The following is a 23610-nucleotide window of genomic DNA, read 5'->3' as shown; positions in this document are numbered from 1 at the left end:
CTTAAGTTTTCTCAAATTTATCAAAATTATATACAAGTTTGTTCTCTATTTCAAGCAAGGAGATCTTAAAACCCCCAAATTCAGTTGGAGACTGAGTTTCATTTTCAGCCAATAAAAAGTGATGTTACAAAGTAAAGTACTTGAATCTGATTAGCTGACACAAAATCTTAAGCTCAGAAGCTCCTCCTACTATCCAGATTAGTCAGTATTAAACCAGTCAAGACTGATCTGTCAATATGAAACCAGTCAGTATTGCTTGAGAAGGAAAAGAGACTGTGTGTAGAAATAAAAACATTTCATACCTATTTTTAACAAATTCATTATGACCAGCATGCTACATTTATCTAACAATAAGCTCACACATCAAGATCAGCAAAGTAAGCTTTCTTTCCAAAATGTGGCAAATATTTACCATATATACTTGATTAAAAGCCATGTCTGACTGCAAACTGCAAAGACCTAGATTGCCATATGAGTAATCAGTAGAACAAACAAAATAGACCCTGATCTGCCAGTGCATTATACTATGCCATATCAGGGTCAGTGTTGTTTCCACTTGGGTTTGACTTATAGGCAAGTACACTAAAGCCAAAATAAAAATATAAAATAACTTAATATTTTGAAAATATTCAAAGAAAAAATTAGTATTCAAATATTTTTTGTTTAGCAGCATTTTGTACAAGAAAGAAACAAGGTGAAATGTAAACTGCAATGCTGAATTTGTCAAACGGGAACAACTCTGAACATTCTAGTGCATCTGGAACTCAAACTCCCACTTAGTATGTAATCACAGTCACATTGCTCACAACATCGCCATTTATATTCAGTGTCATTCAGGTGCTCTTTAACAGATGACATGTAATTCTGGTTGAGTGTGTGTGTGTGTGTGTGTGTGTGTGTGTGTGTTTGATTTGGATGTCTAACTTTGCTTTAAAACAATTTCAGTCATATCACTATGATGTGGCAGTTTATTCTAGCAAGAAAATTTGATATTCAGTTCAGCTCTAATACTGACTAAGAATATCTTTCTTTCATAATAGGCCCATACCACTACCTTTCGATAAATTTATTAGACTGGTGCCCTGTTCTAATAATGGGGAAAATAATGCATCACTTTGTGAAAAATGATTTGCTACCCTATGATCAACACATCGATAAGCATAAATGAAATTTTCACGAGACCTTGGTTTTCTAAAAAGGAATTTTGATCGATACAGGATACTAATAAATATGACTCATCTATGAGGAAAAATAATAATAACAAGAGGCCTAAATAGACCTGAAATTATTCAATGGACTTGGATAACTTACACTGCTGATTATTACACCTGCCTGGTTGTTGTCAAATGATTTGACACAACCCAATGTGAACTCTCTCCTAACCTATATATCATGGCAATTATATCTATCTCATAAAAGTAAGAATAATAATTAACATTAAAGGTCAGGATGATATTAGCAAATTTACCAGGCTGATTGAAATCAGATTAGTCCAAGACCATGATAAGAAAAAAGCTTTTTATTAAACTTGAATGAAATCCAATCAAAATTCAATGTTGAGAGCAGTAACTAGCCAGACCATTGGGTACATGATTCATACCTGTCATCTATTCGAAAGCTAAGTAGGGAGAGTAGGTTAAAAAATAGGGAGATTGGAACCTGAAACCAGACCATGATTCAGTAAGTATTGACCATTCTTCCAGGTTCAATATGCATGAATTTTCAAAGAAGGCACCAGGAGCAATTGCAGAAACTTTTCCAGGCAGTGAGGGCCAAACATGTAGTGGTCAGTGATTAAATTTTAAGGATGCTGGGTTTTAATCATGGTTAAAGGTGAAATCGGGGGGTGGGGGTGGAGAAGAGAGTGTCCATGGGACATGCTGTATCTCCCTGTGATGCACCTTTTATTTCCCCCATGATGTGCCCCCTTCTCATCTTCTGGTCATCTGTGGCCAAACTGCATAGCAGTTAAAGATTAGTCTTAAGTAAATAAGCAAGAAAGCCAGTTTGACTAATTAACAGTTAATCCTTATCATTATATTTACCTTGTGAGAAGGATGGTCCCTCCAACATACTTCAAAGAAACCATGTTCTACAGTGTGTGTATGTAAGCAGCAGCAACTGATTGGCAAATATTTTGCTGTAACTTCTGATGCCTATGACTTCATTTTAACATTTCTGCATTACTGTACATGTGGCAACTGTTATTCCCATGTATTGCATCCCACCTTATTTCCTTAGGGTCAACTCGTAAAGGATGTAAAATTGTTTAATAAATAAAATATTGATTCTGAATTAGTTCTTTTGGTGAACATATACCACATGGTATATTTTTTTCATTCCCTTTTTTCAAATTTAATCATGGTAATTGAAGTTTATATATATGGTACAGGAACACCAGTTGTTTACTGGTGTAAGTTTCTTTGGTGGGATTGAAGATGTTAATTTGCTTGTAGAGAAAAATACACAGCATTGACAGTGATCATGGATTGAAACTAACTGGTAACAATTTTATTGTTGTGGGTTTTTTTTAATATAGTATTGTTGTAGGGATTTTAAAAAATCTGAAATTTATGTGAATAATGTTTAAACTTCACATTCTATTTACTGAAGAAACAAACCTTATGTATTGTGTTATTAATAATTTCATCACAACAATATTCACAGGTGAAACAGAACATGGTTTCTGGGATTGCATATGATGTATCTATTTTATAATAACAATGAGGATTTTGTATAGCACCTAATCTTTAGAAGCTCTAAGCACTTTACAACATTAGACAGCACCTATAACATTAAAAAAAACATATATAACGATATTATTACCAAAACAAAACAAACAAAAAACAAAAAAAAACACCATGAAATTAAAAAAACATACAAAACATGCTGAAAATATTTAAGGTAGGGAACATTATTAGGTCTTTAAGTTTTTTCTTGCAGTCAAAATAAGTGAGTTTTAAGAGCACTCTCGAATGGGATCACTGGGTCTTTGTGTCTAAGTTCACTGGGCAATTCATTCCACATTGCTGGGCCCTGGTATGCAAAAGAACGTTGTCAATATGACTTTGTTTTCATAGTGGGAATAATGAGTATCATACAATTATCAGAAGAGGAGCATAAGTATCTTGCTGGTGTGTCCCACCCAGTCAAATTATCCTGACACCAGGCCGACCAGTCCTAACACTAACCTCTTAATGCTGAACGCCAAGCGAGGCAGCTGTTAGTACCATTTTTGTAAGTCTCTGGTATGACTTGGCCATGGATCGAACCCACGACCTCCTGCAACCGAGGTGGATGTTCTAACCACTAGGTCACTGGAGCGGTCATGGAGTTCTTTGTCATGACAGCAATTCCACCTCCACGAGAGTGGCAGAGGAGCGACTTGATGGAGTAACTGGTGGGTGTTAGATCTGCACACTTGGGTTCATCGCCTGATGTTTTTAGCCATGTTTCTGTCAGGAAAAAAGACGTCAATATTCTGATCGTTGATAAAATTACCTATTTCTGTGTGCTTTTCCGGTGGTCCTACTGATTGGACATTGAATAATGCAATACACAGAGGTATCTCTTGGATAGTTGACACAAAGGTAGACGATTTAATAGGGATTTGAATTAAGTTATCTAAATTAATAATCAAATTTTTAAATTGTTGAGCTGGAAAGGGCATAAAGGAGATAACTGGAATTATTCATCCTGTTCTACTCCGGCCAGCTTTGAAACAATGTTTCTTTTTTTGCTTCTGTTTACATTTAAGTAATGATGAATGTAGTCCCATTTCATTTAGTCTAGAGTACAATGTAGTGTGGAGAGCCAAGGAGTGGTCATTTAAAGCAATTGATGAGGGTCCATCATAGCATAAACGGGCTGACTGGTTAGTATCACGTGATGGTGGTTTGTTCAACAACAAAGGAAGTTGAAGCAGTGGAGCAAGACAGCTGAGAAAAAGTCTACGTGTTCTCATTTCCAAAATAAGGAGATGAAGAAACACATACAAACTGAACAGCCAATTCAAGAATGAACACAATAACGCAGAAGAAGGCAACAAGCACATATATCATGAAAAACAGCACAAAACACAACAGCTGCTTCAAGCCGGTTAAGCGATAGTGGCCATCTTGTATATTTATGTAAGATTATTCAGAGAAATGAAAATCGACAGACATACCGTAATAATTTGGAGTTCTCTGCAAAAACTTAGGAGATATTATGAGACTGGGAGGTAGGCATGGAACAACCCCAAAAATCAGGAGTTTTTTCTCCAGGCACGAGAAATGACAGTATGACAAACATGTGTAGATTTTGCTCACAATCAGACACATCCAACATCTTAATGGTATTCCCAAATCTGATACAATTTGGGATCAGAAATAGAACTGCCAGAGTGTTGAACAAAGTTTCATCAAAATTCTATGATAAATCAAGTCAAAGATTCAAGAGTACCTCATTAACATGCATAGGTCTTGCTGATAATATAACATTTAATATCTTGATTTACCAAGTTTGATCAATGTTGGGTCATAAAAGTACCATCTCTCAAGCAGCTGCAAAAGCGCCTTTTAAAATGAATAGATCCAACTCATAACATGTAATAAAACTACTCTTTCACAATACAAGCCTATTTATTTATACATGCAGGTCTCACTTATTTCAGAACTCATCTGAGAAATAGAAAATATATAAAGGATATTTGCTTACATCAAGGGAATAATGGATATATTTCATTGAGTTAAATATTTTTCACCCTCGAGATGAAATATGTTATTCACTTGAAACAAGCAAATTTTGTGTTTATGGCAAACAATATACAGTAATACCTCGTGCATTCGCGTTTCTGGATTTGCGAATTCATGGATTTGCGAAATTTTCATTGGTACCCTCTACGTACATGTTTTCTTTATTTTATTGAATTGTACCTTCGTTATATGACTTCTGTGACATACGAAGTTTACCTAGTTTACCTTCCTGACAATGACAAAGAAAACGTCAGTCATTAAGTTTACAGTCCCATTTGTTACTTGGTTTTACCTTACTGTGAGTGCAAAAGAAAATGGCAGCCAATGAATTAGTATAGGGGTAATATTAGTATACATGTACCGCACTGTAAATGCGCTAGTGTGGCAAATACCCATTAGGCGATACTGTACTCTATTTTTACGTCAACCATTTATTTCTCTTTTGTATTAAGCTAACTTTTAAATGAAATTAAAGTGCTTTGGGAGCATGATTTGGGTCATATTTAGGGTTTAAACCCTAGAAATAAGCATTTATTAGCATTTTTAGTGACTCGTACCAAACATTCACGATTCCTCCTGATCCGCGACTGGTTCTGGAACCTAACCTTGTGAATGTTCGAGGTATTACTGTACAGGACTGATGTAGCAGATATCTTATGGTATCCTAAGTGATGTCAGCTTTTAACTTGTTATGTTCTATTTTGTTTTGTGTATATTTCAAAAGAAAATATCAGTAGTAACAATTCTCGTTCCAGTAAAAAAAAATTAAGGGAAAAAATTAGCACCTTGTGGGATTTAAACCTGGCATATTTCACCATGACAGGTGGCCGTGCTTACTAATAGACCAAGCAACAAAATGCCACTGGGGGCCCAGAGTGGCCGAGTGGTCTAAAGCGCTCACCATTATGAATCACTGCCATCTCACCTCTGCCTGCTCAGGTTTGAGTCTTGGGCTTGGCCAATGTCGGTATCTGAGAAAGCTTGCCAGTATTTCTCATGGGCCAGTGGTTCTTTCCAGGGTTTTCCTGGGTTCTTCCTCCACCATTTGTACTGGCTGCCATGTAGAGTCTATCTTGTGCTGAAAAATGGTGTTAAACTGTACAACAATAACAACAACAAAATGCCATCCAGACTGTGAAGTTTTTGAACACCAATGTAACCTTACCCAAAACGATATTCTGAACATAAGTTTTTTGTACTTAATAAATTATAATGTCTTTTTGCATCAAGCATGCAATCATATTTAATTTGGAGTTTAACAATGATAAATAGGAGAATTTATACAGCAATTCCCAACACCAGCTCGTGTTCAACGGTTGTTTTTTGGTATAAACATAAAGAATGAAGAGTCTGATTTGCATCTTGAATAACACAATGGAGCAAACAGTCAAGAAATTTATCAATATTATTTTGTTTCTTTATTTTTAAAAAGGCAGAAAATCACCTTTATTAGTCCTTTCAAAATGTAATAGTTTGTACATGTTACAATTGATCACTAACATGCATGTATAAAAGAATAAATACATACAATCATCACTTACTAAAAACCAAGCATATGTACTTATTATTAACATTTTTACAGCATTTATTAAACAGGAGGCCCAAACACACCTGATACTGCTCACCTGACCTACATAAAAGATGATCATTACACTATACAGTCTTCTTTAGTATTTTAGGAAATACAGTCAAGTATGAAAACTATCTGACAAAGTTTACATGATGTTAATTTGACATATTTTACTATATACTGATAAAAAGACCTTGCTAATGATGGCATAATTAATATGCAGTCCATGACCTTGATGATAATAAACCCAACAGATCAAAAATGGCTTTAGATGTGGTAACAAAGTCAGTCAAACAGACCACCTCCATATTATGTATGGATCTCATTACTGAATTCATAGGAGGTTTGATGACATAATCATATATTCAAAGTCTGATCCACAATGGACCAGAAATCAGGCCTCCAGAGTGGTAACTAGGTTACCCAATCAGGTGCAAGATTAATATGCACTGATCTTGCTTGTTACTGTACATATCCAAGATTTTAATAACATAAACCCATTTTCCAAAATTTGACTTAAACTGATGAGATAAATAAACACTAGAGTGGTATCGACCAACTGTTGACAGAAAGACAATGTATGCAACACATGATGGCCAAATCATAAAATCGTTCAACAGTATGGACAGGTGAGCTAATAACTTACGGAAACACACTGGGAGCTGCTCATCTATTTGACTGTCGCAATCATATTTTGCATCACATGTGAAGAGCCATGGCACACATTTCTTCTCTGTGCCTCCACAGTCCAGGGACCTGTTGCCACATTGAGATGCAGGAGCTGTGATAAATTGAAAGAAAGTTGATGCTTAAATGTTGCTTTTAATTATAAATGAAAATTCTTACAAGTATACATATTTATGAACATCTGTGTGATATTGAGGATATGAAATTTTGAGATGAAAGAAAATATATACTAGGCCAGAGGTTCACAAACCATGTTATGCAGACCACTGGTAGTCTGCAAGCTCAATTCAGGTGGTCTGCAGAATGGCTGCAATAGTTACCTTATAGTACAGTGAATATTAGAAAAGATCATTAAGTGGTCCACCAAGACCCCCTTGCAATGTTCATTTTGTCTGCAAAAATAAATGTCTGAGAACCACTGCAATAGGTAATAACTTGTACAGTCAGATAATTGATAATGACAGAAATATTAATTTGAAGCCTACATTACAGCTTTTATGTCACGACAAATTAATTTAACATCTGTCAGAAAGATAAATGCTTAATTGCTCTAAGGTTCAGCTGGCTACACAGCCTAAGACAACTTATACAAAGGAATAAACAGAAGGCATGCTGTCACAAAACAATGATTTGTTCACTGTGATAACAGAAAAATTATTCTTCCACTCTAAACTAGATCCATCTGCGGATCAACTTTGTAATCAAAGATGAACAACTGTCTTAAAACAAATGGATAAGAAAGCAAATAATTTGATCTTTCCCTGCAATGCAATGCAGCACTGAAACAGATCACCACAACCATCCATTATTACCTGAAATAAATCACCCAAATGATCCATTCTTACCTGAAATAGATCACTCTAATGACCCATTATTACCTGAAATAGATCACCCCAATGACCCATTATTACCTGAAATAGATCACCCCAATGAACCATTATTACTTGAAATAGATCACTCTAATGATCCATTATTACCTGGAATAGACCACCCCAATACCCATTATTACCTGAAATAGATCACCCCAATGACCCATTATTACCTAAGAATGCAACTCATTAAATTATATAATTATAGACAAACTCACGTGGCACTGGAGGCATTACTGAACAGCCATATTCATCTGAGCCATCTGCACAGTTTGAGACACCATTACATACATCAAAAAGTGGAATACAGCCCTCTGATTTCATACAGCGAAACTGACCCAAAGTGCACACTGAGTGAACTATAAAAGAAACAAAAACAATGTGAATGGTACATTATACACACACCCTGTGTTTAATAATCCTCAATGTAGGCACTGGTAGAGTATGGTAGATGGATCTCAAAGACCTGGAAATTTTGCCATGGTACGCAGTCTTGAACTGAATTACAGGTTTCTTTATGACCTTAACTGCGCTTATTCAAAATGTTAGATCAAGGAGCTTAATCTAGGACAATATTATTCTGCAAAAACAATCGTTCTTCTTTCACTCACAGTCACCATGGCCTTGTTTTTTTATATTTTTGAATCCCACATCAATAGTCTTTTTCTTACCCAACATGCAAGCCATCAACAAACTATGGTGAAAGTACGTGCAAAATAACTGAAATATTTGCACAGAAACCTTTTTTCTTCTTTCAATCACTGTGACATTTACCTTTTGATTGAAACAGACTTATTCCTTATCCAAAGCACAGGCCATCCACAAAATTTGGTTGTCTCTGATGTTGAACAAAAGCTATTGTGTTAAACTATTTCTTGTTCTTCAGTCAGTGACCCCCTGCAGGCTTAAGGATGTGGAATAGGCCTGATATGAACTTCTTCAAGTTGTAAGATGCAACTAATAGGAGCCACAGTGGCTCAGTGGTTAGTATTCTGGACTCATAACCCAAAGAAACAGGTCTGAATATTTCTAATGGATAAACCTGGATTGGCTACCATGGTATACCCATGAGAAAATTACTTTACTTGGCATTAAATAATCTATTTGTCTTATTGCTCCATGAAACCAGACCAGATCACTCAGTTATCTTGACCATTGACCTAGTGACCCCAATATCAGCAAGATTTTGTATTATCCTAGTGCAAGCCATCCAAGTTTAATAACAGATAGTGGGGAGTTACTGTGCAGAAATCATTATCCTTCTTTCAGTCACAGCTATCCTGACCTTTGACAATTTTGACTCAAAATCAACAGATTTATTGTTTACTCCAAATGCAAGCCATCCATTAAGTTTGATAGCTGTATATGGTAGAAACTCATGTTTCTGTATGGAAACCATATTTCTTCTTTCAATCACAATGAACTCAACTTAGCCCCAAATCCAATGGTTGCTTCCTGCCACAGGTGCAAACTTTAAACAAAGTTCATAAATTCAGTCATTCAGTCATAAACCTGATCTGCATGCACAGTTTTGGGCTCTGGTTCAGACATATATCATGGGAATCTATTTACCTGATGTCATTCAGTAAAATGATCCATGATGCACATCTTAACAGAATGTTATGTACCACATCTCTGCACTTCACTAGAAATACATGAGAGTCATGCAATATCAGGAATATAAGCCTTGAAAACTAAACATCACATGATAAGGCCTTGAAAACTGACCCAAATGTCCCATCACACGGCCATTAAACTGACCCAAATGCCTCATCACAAGGCCATTAAGCTGACCAAAATGTCCCATTGCAAGGCCTTAAACTGACCTTAATTTTCCATCACAAAGCCTTAAAACTAACCTAAATGGCCCAACACAAGGCCATAAACAGACCTAAATATCATTACAGGGCCATAAAACTGACCAAAATGTCCCATCACATGGCAAAAAATGACCATAATCCAAAACTAAACCAGATTTAAGCATGAACATAAAAGAGAGAGGAAACACAATATGTCACTGTCACATTCTACAGTGGATATACAAATATCACTAATCCTAAATAATGAAACAGATTTAGTGTCCAATGGACCTAATATATATGTATGTAAGGATTTATCTGTACAAGTATACATCACCACATAAGTGCTGCATGCAGCATTTGAATCACATATGCATCTGTGACCTAAGTGGTTACAGCATCCACCTCGGATGTGGGAGGTTGCTGGTTCAAACCCCAACCAAGTCATACCAAATACTAATAAAAATGGTACTAGCAGCTGTCTCGCTTGGCTCTCAGCATTTAAAGGTTAGTGTTAGGACTGGCTGGACTGGTGTCAGGATAATGTGACTGGGTGGGACATGATTTTACACGTCTAAGGCATGATGCCCCAGTGTTAGACATCACTATAAACTGTGACACTGAAGACACTGTAATGATCTGAAAAACTGTTAAAGCTACATTAAAACTCCAAATCACACACACAAACACAAGATTTGTCTGACTTACTAGTACAGTTATTTTCATCCTCGCCATACTGGCAGTCCACAGTGCCATCACACACCCACTGCTGTGGAATGCACTGCAATTTACATGTAAATTGGTTCTCACCACATATGACTGGCCTGGGAGTTGTGGTACCTGCTCAAAGAAGAAGATAAAATATACATTTGTATCATGCATTATCATCAAATGAAGATCATAATTTGAGGCAATAAAATATTATAAGTAATTTCTTCATTGTGATATTATAATGATCTTCAGACATGCTGCCACGGTTTTAAATAAAGGGCAGAGACACACCCCCTTGTCACAGAAACAAGGATGGAGTTGAAATGAAAGGAGGGAAAGAGGAAACAGCCATAGTTCAATATTTACCTATTAATACGTCAATATCCATCTCTCTTTCTTCCTGCTCTATTCTGTTATAGTTTTAATGAAACCAAACAATTTTAAAGATGTCGCTTCCAGCATTAATACGCATCAATAAGTTGATTGTTTCTGAATTTAATTTGTTCCTTATCTGTGTATGAATAGCAAATTTTTAGTAAATTATGTTTCTCCGAGAATAATTACCTGATCACATTAACGTTAGGAATATAAGCTGCTACCTCTCAAATCCAGCCCTACTAAAAGACGAAAATTCGTCTTTTCGGTCTATCTTATATAGACCAAAGGGCAATAACTCTTGCCCCTTACCTCCCCTTGCCACCGCCAGGTGTCGCTAGTTTTTTTAAGCTGAGTGATATATATTATACGAGGATGTTCGCATAGCGGGGTGGTTGGGAGGATTTTTAAGTAATGTGATCGGGTAAGTATTCTCGGAGAAACATAATTTACTAAAAATTTGCTTTCTCTTTCAAATACGTTCCCCAATCACATTAACGTTAGGAGAATAAGTAATAGGAGGAGGGAATGCTGAGCATCCTACCTCCACCCCGGGTACCTTCTAGGGAATGATGGCTGGATTTCCCATTTGAACGATAACCCGTTCTCCTAATTTCATCAGCAACACAGCCTAGGGTCACGTGATATGTGACCCCTATATACGGTTAAGAAGATAGTTATTGAAATCTTCTTACCTATGAAATTTCACTGGCGAATCCAGCGAAGCTGATTGTTTTAAATGGGTCTGGTGGTCATCTGGGCTGCCGACACTGGACCTACCAGATTCAAGGTTTGCCTCTGAGAAGCCAAATCTCTGAGATAAAAAACTGGAGAAGGTTGACTCTGCTTGCCAGCCAACAGCTTCTATTATATCTCGGATCGAAACATTGCGTTCGAATGCCAGGCTCGCCAAGATTGCTCTAATCTCATGAGCCGTAATCTTCATGAAGCGACTCTGATCTTGTGAAACCTCAGAGTATGTTCAGCGTATAACCCACTTCAGCCATGAAGCAAGGGCTTGAGGGGTGATATCCCGTTTACCAGCTTTGACCAGAAGAAAGAGGCGCTTATGTGTGTCCCGACACGCCTCTGTGCATTTTAAATAGAGCTTGAGTGCACGAACAGGATCTTGCATGGCTGCTGCTCTTGATTTATCTATGGAAGAGAGCGAGCGAATGACAATTCTTTGATTGCCAATGGAAGGTAACCTATTTTTGGCTACAAAGCCTGGCTGCATCAGGAGGACCACCGAACCATCTGATCTGAACTGAAAAAAGTTCGGGTCACTGGAAAGGGCATGTAACTCGCTCACCCTGCATGCTGAAGCTAAGGCTATCAAGAAACATGTTTTGTATGATAGTAGCTTTAACGAAGTGTGGCCTAAAAGTTCAAATTTGTCTGAATTGAGCCATGTTAAAACCCAGGACAGATTCCATTTTGGAAACAGGGTGAGGGATTTTGGTCGATTGAAATCAAAATTGGCTAAAAGATCTGATAGATCTTTGTTATGCCCAATGTCACATCTACCATGATGGTGGAATGTGTCTGATATCATGGAGCGGTAGCCTTTGATAGTAATTGGGGCCAACTGTTTCTCCTCGAAAAGCCAGAGAAAAAAGTCGGCCAGTTGAGGGATTGAGACATCAAAGGGACGATGTTATTGATATGGCACCAGTCCCTGAAAACACGCCACTTTCCCTCGTAAGCCTTCAGAGTGGAGGGCCTTCTTGCTCTTGAGATTCTCTCCAAAATCGAAGGTTTAAATTGTTTGTCTCGCAAGGCTGCCAAGCGTGAAGAAGAAGACGATCCGGGCAGGGGTGGAACACCCGTGACCGCAGTTGTTTGAGAAGATTTGGGCTGGTTGGAATCTTCCTGGGTAGATCTATCACTAGATCGAGTAGATCGGTAACCCACGACCTGTTCCATCTGAGAGGGGCAATAAGAATCATCCAACAGTTCTGACCCCTTAACCTCTTGATTATTTTTGGTACCAAAACCGTGGGAGGGTAGGCAAATGCCCACAACCCCTCCCAGCTGATTGACAGAGCGTCCACAGCCCAAACCTCTGGGTCTGGAACCGGAGAGACAAAGGTGGGCAACTTGTGATTCCACCTTGTTGCAAAAAGATTTATCATTGGACGCCCTCAAAGTGTGCAAATCAGAAGAAAGACTGATTGATGGAGTGACCATTCTATGTGAATGATTTGACCTTTCCTGGATAGAGTGTTGGCTGAGACATTGAGTCTGCAGGGAATGTGTCTGATTTGTACGTTGATGTGGAGGTTGTCGCACCAATGTAGAAACTGCCAGATCAGAATGCACAGGTCTGGTGATTTGGTGCCCCCTTGTTTGTGGAGGTAAGTCACCACCCCAGAGTTGTCTGACATAATGAGGACAATTTTTCCCGAGAGTTGATCCTTCCAGAAATGAAAGGCATTGATGACAGCCCTCATTTCTAAAAGGTTGATGTGGAGAGACCTCTCCTCTGGCTCCCATGTGCCGCTGACTGTAGCGAAGTCCGGCAACAGGTGGGCACCCCAACTGTAGGTACTGGCGTCGGTACATACCGTTATCTCCGCTTGGGGCATCTCCAGAGGAATCCCCGTGGACAGCCAACCTGGGTTGTGCCACTGACTCAGGAATGATCGTATCTCGGGCATGATCATTATTGTTTGATTGAGGGGACTTGAAAAGGGGCGCCATTGTGCCATTAACGTCATTTGTAAGGGACGCATAAAAAGACGGCCAAGCGGGATCAAGTCTGCCGCCACATTGAATAATCCGAGGAGTTGCAAGAATTCTCTCGCTGAAATCTACGTCCTGTTGGAAACGGACTCGACGAGTTCGACAATCCGGATTACGCGAGCGTGAGGAAGTCGTACCAGATTCAGATCGGTGAGAAACTCCATACCCAGATGGACAAAACGCTGAGATGGACGGAGATCAGACTTTTTCCAGTTCACGAAAAAGCCTAGATGATCTAAAAGTGCTAAAAGATCGTTTCTGCCTTTGAGCAGAATAGAACTTACCATATGCTTCTGGAGGATGTCGTCCAAGTACACTGCCATCCCTGTAGATGAAGTCGAGCGGAACAGGGTGACGACGCAATCCATAACCTTGGTAAAAGCCCAAGGGCTGATGTTGAGGCCAAAGGGTAGGACCTGGAACTGATAAACCGCGTCGCGGTAAACGAATCGGAGAAACTTCTGTGACGCTGGGTGGATAGGTACGTGAAAATATGTGTCGGTCATATCTAGACTGACGGCATACTCGTCCCGCTGGTTGGAAAGACGGATTGATCTCGCCGTAAAATGTATTGGTTGAGGCGACTCAGGTCGATGATCGGCCTCAACTTGCCGTTTGCCTTCTGGATAAGAAACAGCCTGGAATAAAACCCTGGCAATTGCGGGTTTTTCACAATCTCCACTGCCTGTTTTTCTATGAGCGACCGTATCTCCTGTTGTAGAAAGGTATCCTTCTCCCGATCGGACGGTACGTCCGTGAAGAGGGGAGAGGAGGGCAGGGGAGGGGTTTGGATAAATGAAATCCGAAGACCCTCCGAAATGATCTGGATCACCCAATTGTTCTGAGGAAAAAAGGTGGTCCAGTGGTCCTGAAATTGCAGGAGGCGGCCGCCCACAGGTGGTGGAGAGGGTATGTCAATTTTTAGAGTTAGGAGGCTTGAAGACGGAGAAACTTTGTTTCTTACCGCCTCTGTATGGTTGCCTCCTAGCCTGATTAGACTATTGTCTCCTGGCATTGGGTTGGGACCTATACTGCACATCTGATTGTAAGGATCCCTTGTCCCTGGTCCGCCAATCATCTCTCCGCTGTGGCAGGGGCTGATTTTTTCTAAACGCCTGCGAGGGCTGGGCGGCGAGTTGAGGGGCAGTTCCTGAGCTGCCTGCTTCCGAACTTCTTCAATTTTTCCTCCAAAGAGTAAAGACGACCCAAACGGAGTCATCCGTAATGCCAGAGTATGATGGGGCTTGAGCGACGTGCACCGCAGACATGCATCACGTCGTATCAGGTCTAAGTTGGCAGAAGCAGTCAAAGCATTAGCCATGGAATGGTGAGCTGCCCTGTTATTAACTCTAGCAATCTGGGCCGTCGCTTCCCAAGCGTGGTCATTGTCGGATTTTTCTGCGAGTCGGAAAATGGCTAATGAAGCCAAGTCTAACATTGAAATCGTAGCGACTACGTTCCTGACTAGCTTTGACGTGGCATGGAACACATTTTTTTTTTTCTCCACTTTGCAAAACAGTGGAGCGGACATGTGAACTGCTGCCATATTTTTGTCCAGGGCCGGAAGATCCGTACTGAAGGCGTCTGAATGAGTCTTCTACAATTGACACGAGAACGTCGCTGGTATTTGGCTTTCTGAAAAGAACGCCTTAGCATTCCCCGGATCACCTATTCGTCCTGATAGACGATTGTTGATCTCCTTAATTTTTGCCGACTGGGGAAGGAGCTGGAAGGACGGCGTCTCTTCCTCCCCGTCAAGATCTACAGACACCTTAACTTTGTAGCCTTGAGTGGCGGTAGGAGGTGGAGGGCATTCTGAAATTGCCAACACCCTATAAATTTCTTCCACTGCCGCCTTGAAGCCAAACTCAGTCCGTTCCATGGTTGGATCTGTGTACGGCTGATTTGCAGGAGTTTCGTCACCCTCACTGTGTGCCGAGTCGTGTTCTGTAATAGCTTGCATTTCTGGATAGAGCATACCAGGTGGCATAGATGACGCGATTCTGTCATCCTTAACACTGTCACTAACTCTCCCTTGTGGATCAGCCGTGAACATATGGATGGCCGGCCCTGCTGGCTGGTTTGTCTGGCTTGTGGTCGGTCTAAATGTTGGCGACGGTCCTGCTATCACCAGTACCGGCTGCTCCAATGGCCTGGCTGGACGGACAGATTTCTCACTAAAATCTCTGCCATTGTATTGGTATGTTGCCGGCGGTACAGCTTGATGGACGGATTTATCACTAAAATCCCTGTAAGTCATGTTTGGTCGGATCGTTTTACCAATAGGGTCCCCATGCTGGGACGGTTGGACGGCCAGTGACGTAGAGGTTGTATAAAGAAATGGATCTGATGGATCCGGTAAAAAAAACCATGCGTCCTGACTTACAGGCCCGAAGGCCATGCTCGGATATGCGGGGGGACTTACGCCCACTGGGCAGCCTAAAATTGGGGGAACATTCCCCCAAAGAGTCAGACAAAGCTGTGTTAGCGAGCGAGGGAAATAAGGGTAATATCTGGCCTGATGTCAATAGCTGCGTCGTCGTTTCCTGGACCAAACGACGCATCTGTTCAAAGTTGGACTGCTGTACCCTGTCAACATTATTTCCCTCCATTGCCGCTGATGTTACTGTGGCTGACGGTTGCAAACGACGAACTTTAGGTGGAAGGGGGACTCCAACGTCCCCCACAAGGCTCGCAATGGAGGCTGTCTTCGGATGTATACTGAGGACATCAATGCTATCTTTCTTCGACTTATTCCGTCTATCCCTCCCTTTTGCTGCCTTCTGGACTACATCAGCCCACATTTGCTCTGTCCAAGTATTACACACGCTGCATGGTATAGATGATGTACACTTGGTACATACAATACAAGAGTCATGGTGGTCTTCTTTTGCTTTGAACTTTTTGCATTTCATGCATTTGGTTGACATTTCTACTGAAACGACACAAGAAATGAAAACAAAGCACAAATTAACAATTTAGCATGTTATTAATTCGCTAATACCACAACCGTTACTAATGGAGTAAGCAAAATTAGTCAGTGTCACGTTAACTCTTAGTTAACAACACGAGTTCCGCGATAGCGTGTGTAACATGGTCTTCAGTAAACGAAATCCATAAGGGTGACAAAGTCACTCAATTTTGAGAAAAAATGTTAAAATAATGTATACAACCTGTAGAAGAATGATTGTCCAACGCAATAAATCCAAATTTAACTTCGGATGGTCCAATTTAACGCTAAGACGGCTTGGATTGTTCGGAGGTATAATGTACGTGTCATCAGTACAAGCGAAGCTTAAAAACTAGTGACACCTGGCGGTGGCAAGGGGAGGTAAGGGGCAAGAGTTATTGCCCTTTGGTCTACATAAGCTAGACCGAAAAAACGAATTTTCGTCTTTTAGTAGGGCTGGATTCGAGAGGTAGCAGGCTTATATTCCTAGCGTTAATGTGATTGGGGAACGTATTTGAAGGAGAAATGGCACTGTGCTCAGATCCCCGTTCAGTCTGCAGTGACTGTCTAAAGGGCCATAGCTAGCTTAGCCAGCTTGTACAAATTGAGAAATTGTTTATTGTTATGTGCAATTTTCCACAGCTCAAACATAACCTCTGCCAAAATTTCGCTTTCTTCAATTTGTGCTTTGCTGACAATCGTGCCAGATTTCTTATCTGCTTCATAATGGTATATTAGGGATTTAAGTTCTTCAACGTTATAGTGTCCTTTCTAAGGCAGATGTTTTAATCAAATAAATACCTTTACTTTTTAATTTCAATTTACCTTAAGACTTATAGGGCTATATAGTTTTGTAGCACAAGATCCTGCAGCGGTAAGCTGTTTAAACTAAATGTAAATTGCACTATACTTTTAAACTGTCTGAAGTTTACTTAGGCTAGGCATTGTAACTTTTAATATATTCAATTTTGAAATACTGCTGAAAGAAGGACTGACATGCATGCCATCTGTTTATGTCCATGCAACATCATTTTCAGGTTCAAAATCACTTTCTTGTAACACTTTCCCAGCTCCAATAATCAGGTAAAGTTCATAAAAAATAACTCTCAAAGTCACTATCATCAACCATTATTTGCTGAATGAAATTGTCATCTAAGAAGAACCACGCTCAGTATCAGCCATTTTGGTGCTCTAATTAACCCATATTTTAAACTTCCTTGATGCAAGGTTCACACTACGGCTTCCTCGGCCCAATGTGACAATCAAAAATTTAGTTTTATGGCAAGCCTGAATGTCTTGGTCAAAGGGTAGTCATGATCAAAACTAACAAAGCAGAACCCATTTTCTTATTATACTTACCATGATTGTGACAGAAAACCATTTGGTTCATTTATTACCTTAAGTGCAAGTCTGGTTAAGGAATTACTTTTTCAAAATCCATTTTTAATTCTGTCAAAGTGACCTTGACCTATGACTTATTTTACACCCACCCCATTAATATGCTTTCTCCTTACTACAAGTACAAGCCAACCACAGTTTTGTTCATGTCTGTGATGTAGAACTAATATTATTGTTCTAAATAAGTAACATAAGAACAATATCATTACACTACACTTTGTGGTTGGTATACAATAACAAAATTGACTGTGACCTTCACCCCAAGATCAAAGGGGTAACAACCATTGCTGTAGAAACATTTGTTCTGGCTCCATCCCAAGTATGAATAAACTTCTTCAAGGGGTTTAGGATAAACAGAACAATGAAAACAAAATTCAAATAAAACCACAACACAAATTTTGTCTATTACCATTAACCTTGACCCCAAAGTAAAAGGGGCACATAAGCATGTCACTGAATAAACTATAAGCTCCATATTAAGTCATGCCAAGTATGATGAGAATCTATCAAGGGATTTAGGAAACAGTCACACCTGTCATAAGCAGTCACCAATGGGAAAAGACCAAACTGGTCTTTGTGAACAGGTGACCTCTGAATACAGTCTGAACTTTCAAACCTGGTTCTTAAACAAATACCAAGCACCAAATACAATTATGCTTATTATTACACATATTATTACACTTATTATTATTAGTATTTCAGGCAATTGGAAAAGGGTTGAAATAATTGATTTCTTAAAGCTTTCCATCTATATTTCACATAAAACGTTTTTTTGCTGATATAAGGAGACTGCTATCTCAGTTGCATGTATATTACAGACAAAGCCAGCTGTTTCAGAAGTAACAGACCTACACCAAATACAGAAAGTATTTTAAGTAAAACCTTTAACAAATGATTATGATACTACTGCCATTGCCCCAGAAAACTGAATAATGTGTCTCCCTTCCCACTAATGTGAATTTGACAAAAGGTCATAAATGGTGTGAAATGAGATGAAGTGGAAATAGTGTGGTTGGGATGGAATAGGAGTAATGTGAGATAAGCTTGATCATGAAAACTGTGGAATAGGAGTAATGTGAGATAGGCTAGATCATGAAAAATGTGGAATAGGAGTAATGTGAGATAGGCTAGATCATGAAAACTGTGGAATAGGAGTAATGTGAGATAGACTAGATTATAAAAACTGGAATAGGAGTAATGTGAGATAGGCTAGATCATGAAAACTGTGGAATAGGAGTAATGTGAGATATGCTAGATCATGAAAACTGTGGAATAGGTGAAAAGAAGTGAAGCTAAATGGGTTGAAGTGGTAGTGGTGTGGAATGGAATGGAGTCAATTAGTATACATATATGCCAGAGTGGGACTACTTTGTGAGGGGATGAAGAAAATTACTCTAGAATGGGGTGGACTGGAGTGGCACTTTAGGTGAACAATATGAGCTATTTTAACCTTTATTGTAACAGTCTCTCTCATCACTTCCATCCTCACAGTCCGTTAATCCATCACATCTGTCTGCCATGGAGATGCACTGCCCAGTTCCACATTGGAATTCTGTACTTCTACAGCCAGCAGGTGTTGTAGAATTAAAACCTAATTAAACAAATTTTAAGTAATGTAAATTAGTTTGAATCAAAATAACAGAAATAATTTGTAAGGAATAGCCATAAACAAGATATTATTTATACTTTATTACACAAAGTAGCATCATAATGTAAACTTAGTATCTTTACCTCTTCAAATTTCTGTCAAATCAAACAAATAACATGAAATAACATGTATGGTGTTGACTTAGGCAATGGCTAAATATAACTTTTTAGATGAAATACAGATACAGTTCCCTTTCTGTTTTAAATTTTTTTCTTCAAATTACAAGGTAAACAAATGTGATTCAAAGAAAAGAACTATGTGCCTGTTTCATAATTGTTTTGAGAACTCAAATAGGGCAAGAGACTGCACAATATTCAGTTACATGGATATCAAACTTCTGGGACTCTTCTTCTTCAGAAGCTTCGATGCAAGTCTGTGAATATTCATCCAACAGAGTCTGAGGCACCATGGTACCATGGAAGGTACCATATTTGCATGGACTTTAATTTAACACCTAATGCATCAGCATCATCAGTCTATGTCTTATGACAACCACCAGCCTCTTCTATCATCCCTCCTGTGATATTTGAAATTATTTAGTAACTTGTCACCACAGTGAAGGATCTTCTCTCACTCAAAGGCTGTATTTACACATTTGACCTATATATTTTTTTTTCTCATGGTTAGAGTTGGACTGGGTAGGTATATACAAAAGGATATAGTAAGAGAGATCACAAAAAGGAAATATATAGTTCAGACTTAATTTTCTAAACCTTAATTATCCCTATTCTCATTTCATCAAATCAATTTCCTTTTCCCAGAAACATGTTTGATATAATAAATTCAAACACTAATTGTCAGAAATTTACATTACTGAAATGACTTTCATGCCTCCCAGTTTTGGTTAAGTCAGCTTCTATTGTACCAATACTATCTAGATGACTTTCATATCCTGGTAAATAAGGTTCTACTGTATCAGTACTTATTAAAAGACCTTCATGTCCCCAGTTCAGCAATTCAGGAGATATTGTATCAATGCTAAAATGAAGACTTTCATGTCCCCAGCTTGGTAATTAAGGTTTTATTGTACCAATACTAACTAGGTGATTTTCATATCCTCAGTTTGGCAAGTTAGGTGATATCATACCAATACTAACAAGATGACTTTCATCAACCAGTTTGAAAATTAAAGTTATATCGTATTAATACTAACTAGATGACTTTCATGTCCCCAGTTCGATAATCAGGCTTTATTTTATGAATACTAACCAGATGACTTTCATGTCCCAAGTATTGTAATTAAGGTATGCTGTATTGATACTAACTAGATGACTTTTATGTCCCCAGTTTGATAATCAGGCTTTATTTTATGACTACTAACTAGATGACATTCATGTCCCCAGTTTGGTAATTAAGGTTCTATTGTATTAATATTAAAAAGATGACATCCAAGTCCTCACTTTGATAACCAGGTTTTATTTTACAAATACTAACTAGATGACTTTCATGTCCCCAGTTTGGTAATTAAGTTTATATTGTATTAATACTAACTAGGTGGACAATTAGCCTCTTCATCGGAGTAATCCCCACAGTCATTGATCCCATCACACTTAGTTGTCCACCAAACACATTTTCCATTACGACACTGGAACTGCCAGAAATGACATGTAAATGGTGCTTGGGTTGTAGTTGATGTGGTGGATGCTGTAAATAAAAGAAAGGTAATGACTATGGTCTTAATAGTATTACGGTACAACTTTAAACTTTCTATTTTGTATAGTTAATGGACATGAATTGCTCAACAGTTACAATTATACTGACTTATTTTGTTTCACTTTCTTTTCCTTATTAAAAAAAAACCAACCAACATTTTGATACACATAACATTTGCAAACTTTTTATCTTTAATATTTTGGGTCATATGAACCATGCTCCTTCCAACGCTAGGAAAATAATACAGTGAAAATTAAGTAAAATAAGTATAAGGGTAGTCAAGGGGGATAGCTAATGTGTCCTTATGGACATGTTCCATTCAAAATAAGTCATAAAAATATAAGGGCAGTCAAGAGTTAAACTAATTTGTTCTTATGGACACATTTCATACATAAGTCATAAAATTGTAAGAGCTGTCAAGGGAGATAACTAATATGTCCTAATGGACATGCTCCATTCAGAATAAATCATACATAATTTCATCTGTGTATCTACATATATATTCATATCTAATTTCATATCATTGCAACCACACACACACACACACACACACACACACACACACACACACATATATATATATATATATATATATATATATATATATATATATATATATATATATATATGTATGTAATTTCATCTTTGCATTTACATATATGTACATGTTCCTATGTAATTTCATATCTTTTCATTTACATATACGTACATTTCCTATGTAATTTCATATTTCTGTATTTACATCTATATGTACATGTTCCTGTCACTATTTGCAACAAGTCAGCAGACTTTTAAATCAATCTCATGGTGTACAAAGACAAGACTTCACTGAAGAAACTGACACTCTACTAGATGAAAAGTATTTCTAGTAATTCAAGAAATGTTCACATCTTCCTTTTAACTGTCAAGTGTTGAAACCATCTCTGATATTCTTCAGCTAGAACAATAGTTTAAAATAGCTGCTGTGGCACAAATACTGAATGTCTGCTTGGCAGCACTTTCATTTATGACAAAGCAGACATTAGTAGAAGTCTTCTGGTGAAATGCCAATGTCGATGTGACTTTTTCTGCTCAGTAAGATAACAAGATTATATGGATGCTGCCAGGGTGACCATGCTAGATGTCATTTTGGCACCATTTTTGCTTAGGATGAAACAGGCAAAATAACAAGTCTCACAGCAAAATTCATATGCTGATCACTATCCAAATTCATATGCTGATCTCTATCCAAATTCATATGCTGATCACTATCCAAATTCATTCAAAAGGAGTAGTGATAAAAAAAATGTGAAGGTGGCCATGGTGTAGAAATCATACTGGATATTTGATTGGAACCATTTTCATTAATGACCAATGAATAATTATAAGAAGTTTTCTTTAGTGAAAACACCATGCATTCAAAAGCAGTGTTTAAAAGATTTTCAAGATGCTGATACGGTAGCCATACAACACCTCAGTTCAACACTATTTTCATTCTGGACCAATTAGACAGCATAAAAAGTCTTTCAGAAAATACTCCTCCTTGATTTGGCCATCTCTTCAGGACAAGTAGCGATATCAAGGTTTTCATGATGGTTACTGTGGGGACCATACTGGTTGTTTGATCATTACCATTTTAATTCAGGACCAACAAGAAATAATAAGACTTTTAGTGAAAACCCCATGTTGATTAAGATTATCCATGCAGGAGAATAGTGAAAGCAAGATGGGCACTGTGTGGCAGCCATACTGGACATCAGATTGGCATCAAATTCATATTTATGACCAACTAATCATGATGTTAATTTTCTTAGTGAAAACCCAATTTTGATATGACCATCTATTAAGTAGGAGTAGTGATATGAATTTTCTAGATGACTACCATGTCAGCAATACTGGACATCAGTTTAGCACCAATTTCATTCAGGAACAACAGGACATCTTAGGAAGTCTTTATGTGAAAACACGATACTGATGTGACCATCTCTTCAGGACAAGTAGTAATAACAAGATTTTCAAGATGGCCGCTGTGGCAGCCATCCTGGAAGTGTGAGCATTGCCCCTTTCATTTAGGATCAACAAGACCATGAAATAAATGTGTGTAAAGTGTCAAGACAATCCTCCAGGTAGTTTAAAAGGAGCAATGATAAACTGGTGCTTATGGACAGATGACGGAAAATAAGCTCTTCTGGTCTAAAGCTGTATTTAAACAAAAGTCCCAAGAGATGCTACATGTAAGCAATTGAAAAAGTGAGACATATGTAAATAAGACTGGATGCATTTCAGAACTAGCATGAAGAGTTATCTAGATCTCAATCGCTTCCAAGGCATGACCCAGGAGCTAAGTCCCTGGATGGTCTGGATGGATGACAAGGACAATGTAAGCTGCAAGTATTAAGTTGGACTTCTAACTTCTAATACAGTGATTATTGGATGGAGATTTCAACAGTTTTGAAGTTATGATACTGAGGCTGGGAATGCATCCAAAGT

The 23610-nt window shown here is 38.3% G+C and overlaps 1 protein-coding gene across 2 annotated transcripts in view; it reads right to left on the bottom strand.

Moving 5' to 3' along the window:
• LOC149793145 (sortilin-related receptor-like) overlaps nucleotides 1–23610 on the bottom strand; it is a 241847-nt gene that overhangs the window by 95265 nt on the left and 122972 nt on the right. For both annotated transcript variants that reach the window (XM_089967067.1, XM_089967068.1), the window contains 5 exons: nucleotides 20980–21132; nucleotides 19291–19431; nucleotides 10370–10501; nucleotides 8081–8221; nucleotides 6953–7087 (listed from right to left, as the gene is read on the bottom strand). In XM_089967067.1, the coding sequence (XP_089823193.1) occupies nucleotides 6953–7087; nucleotides 8081–8221; nucleotides 10370–10501; nucleotides 19291–19431; nucleotides 20980–21132 (702 nt within the window). The remainder of the gene's footprint in view (nucleotides 1–6952; nucleotides 7088–8080; nucleotides 8222–10369; nucleotides 10502–19290; nucleotides 19432–20979; nucleotides 21133–23610) is intronic.

Source organism: Sinohyriopsis cumingii, chromosome 8 (assembly GCF_028554795.1).
Source record: "Sinohyriopsis cumingii isolate HCF-2022 chromosome 8, ASM2855479v2, whole genome shotgun sequence".
Lineage (NCBI taxonomy): Eukaryota > Metazoa > Mollusca > Bivalvia > Unionida > Unionidae > Sinohyriopsis > Sinohyriopsis cumingii.
This window is presented reverse-complemented; position numbering and strand designations above follow the sequence as displayed.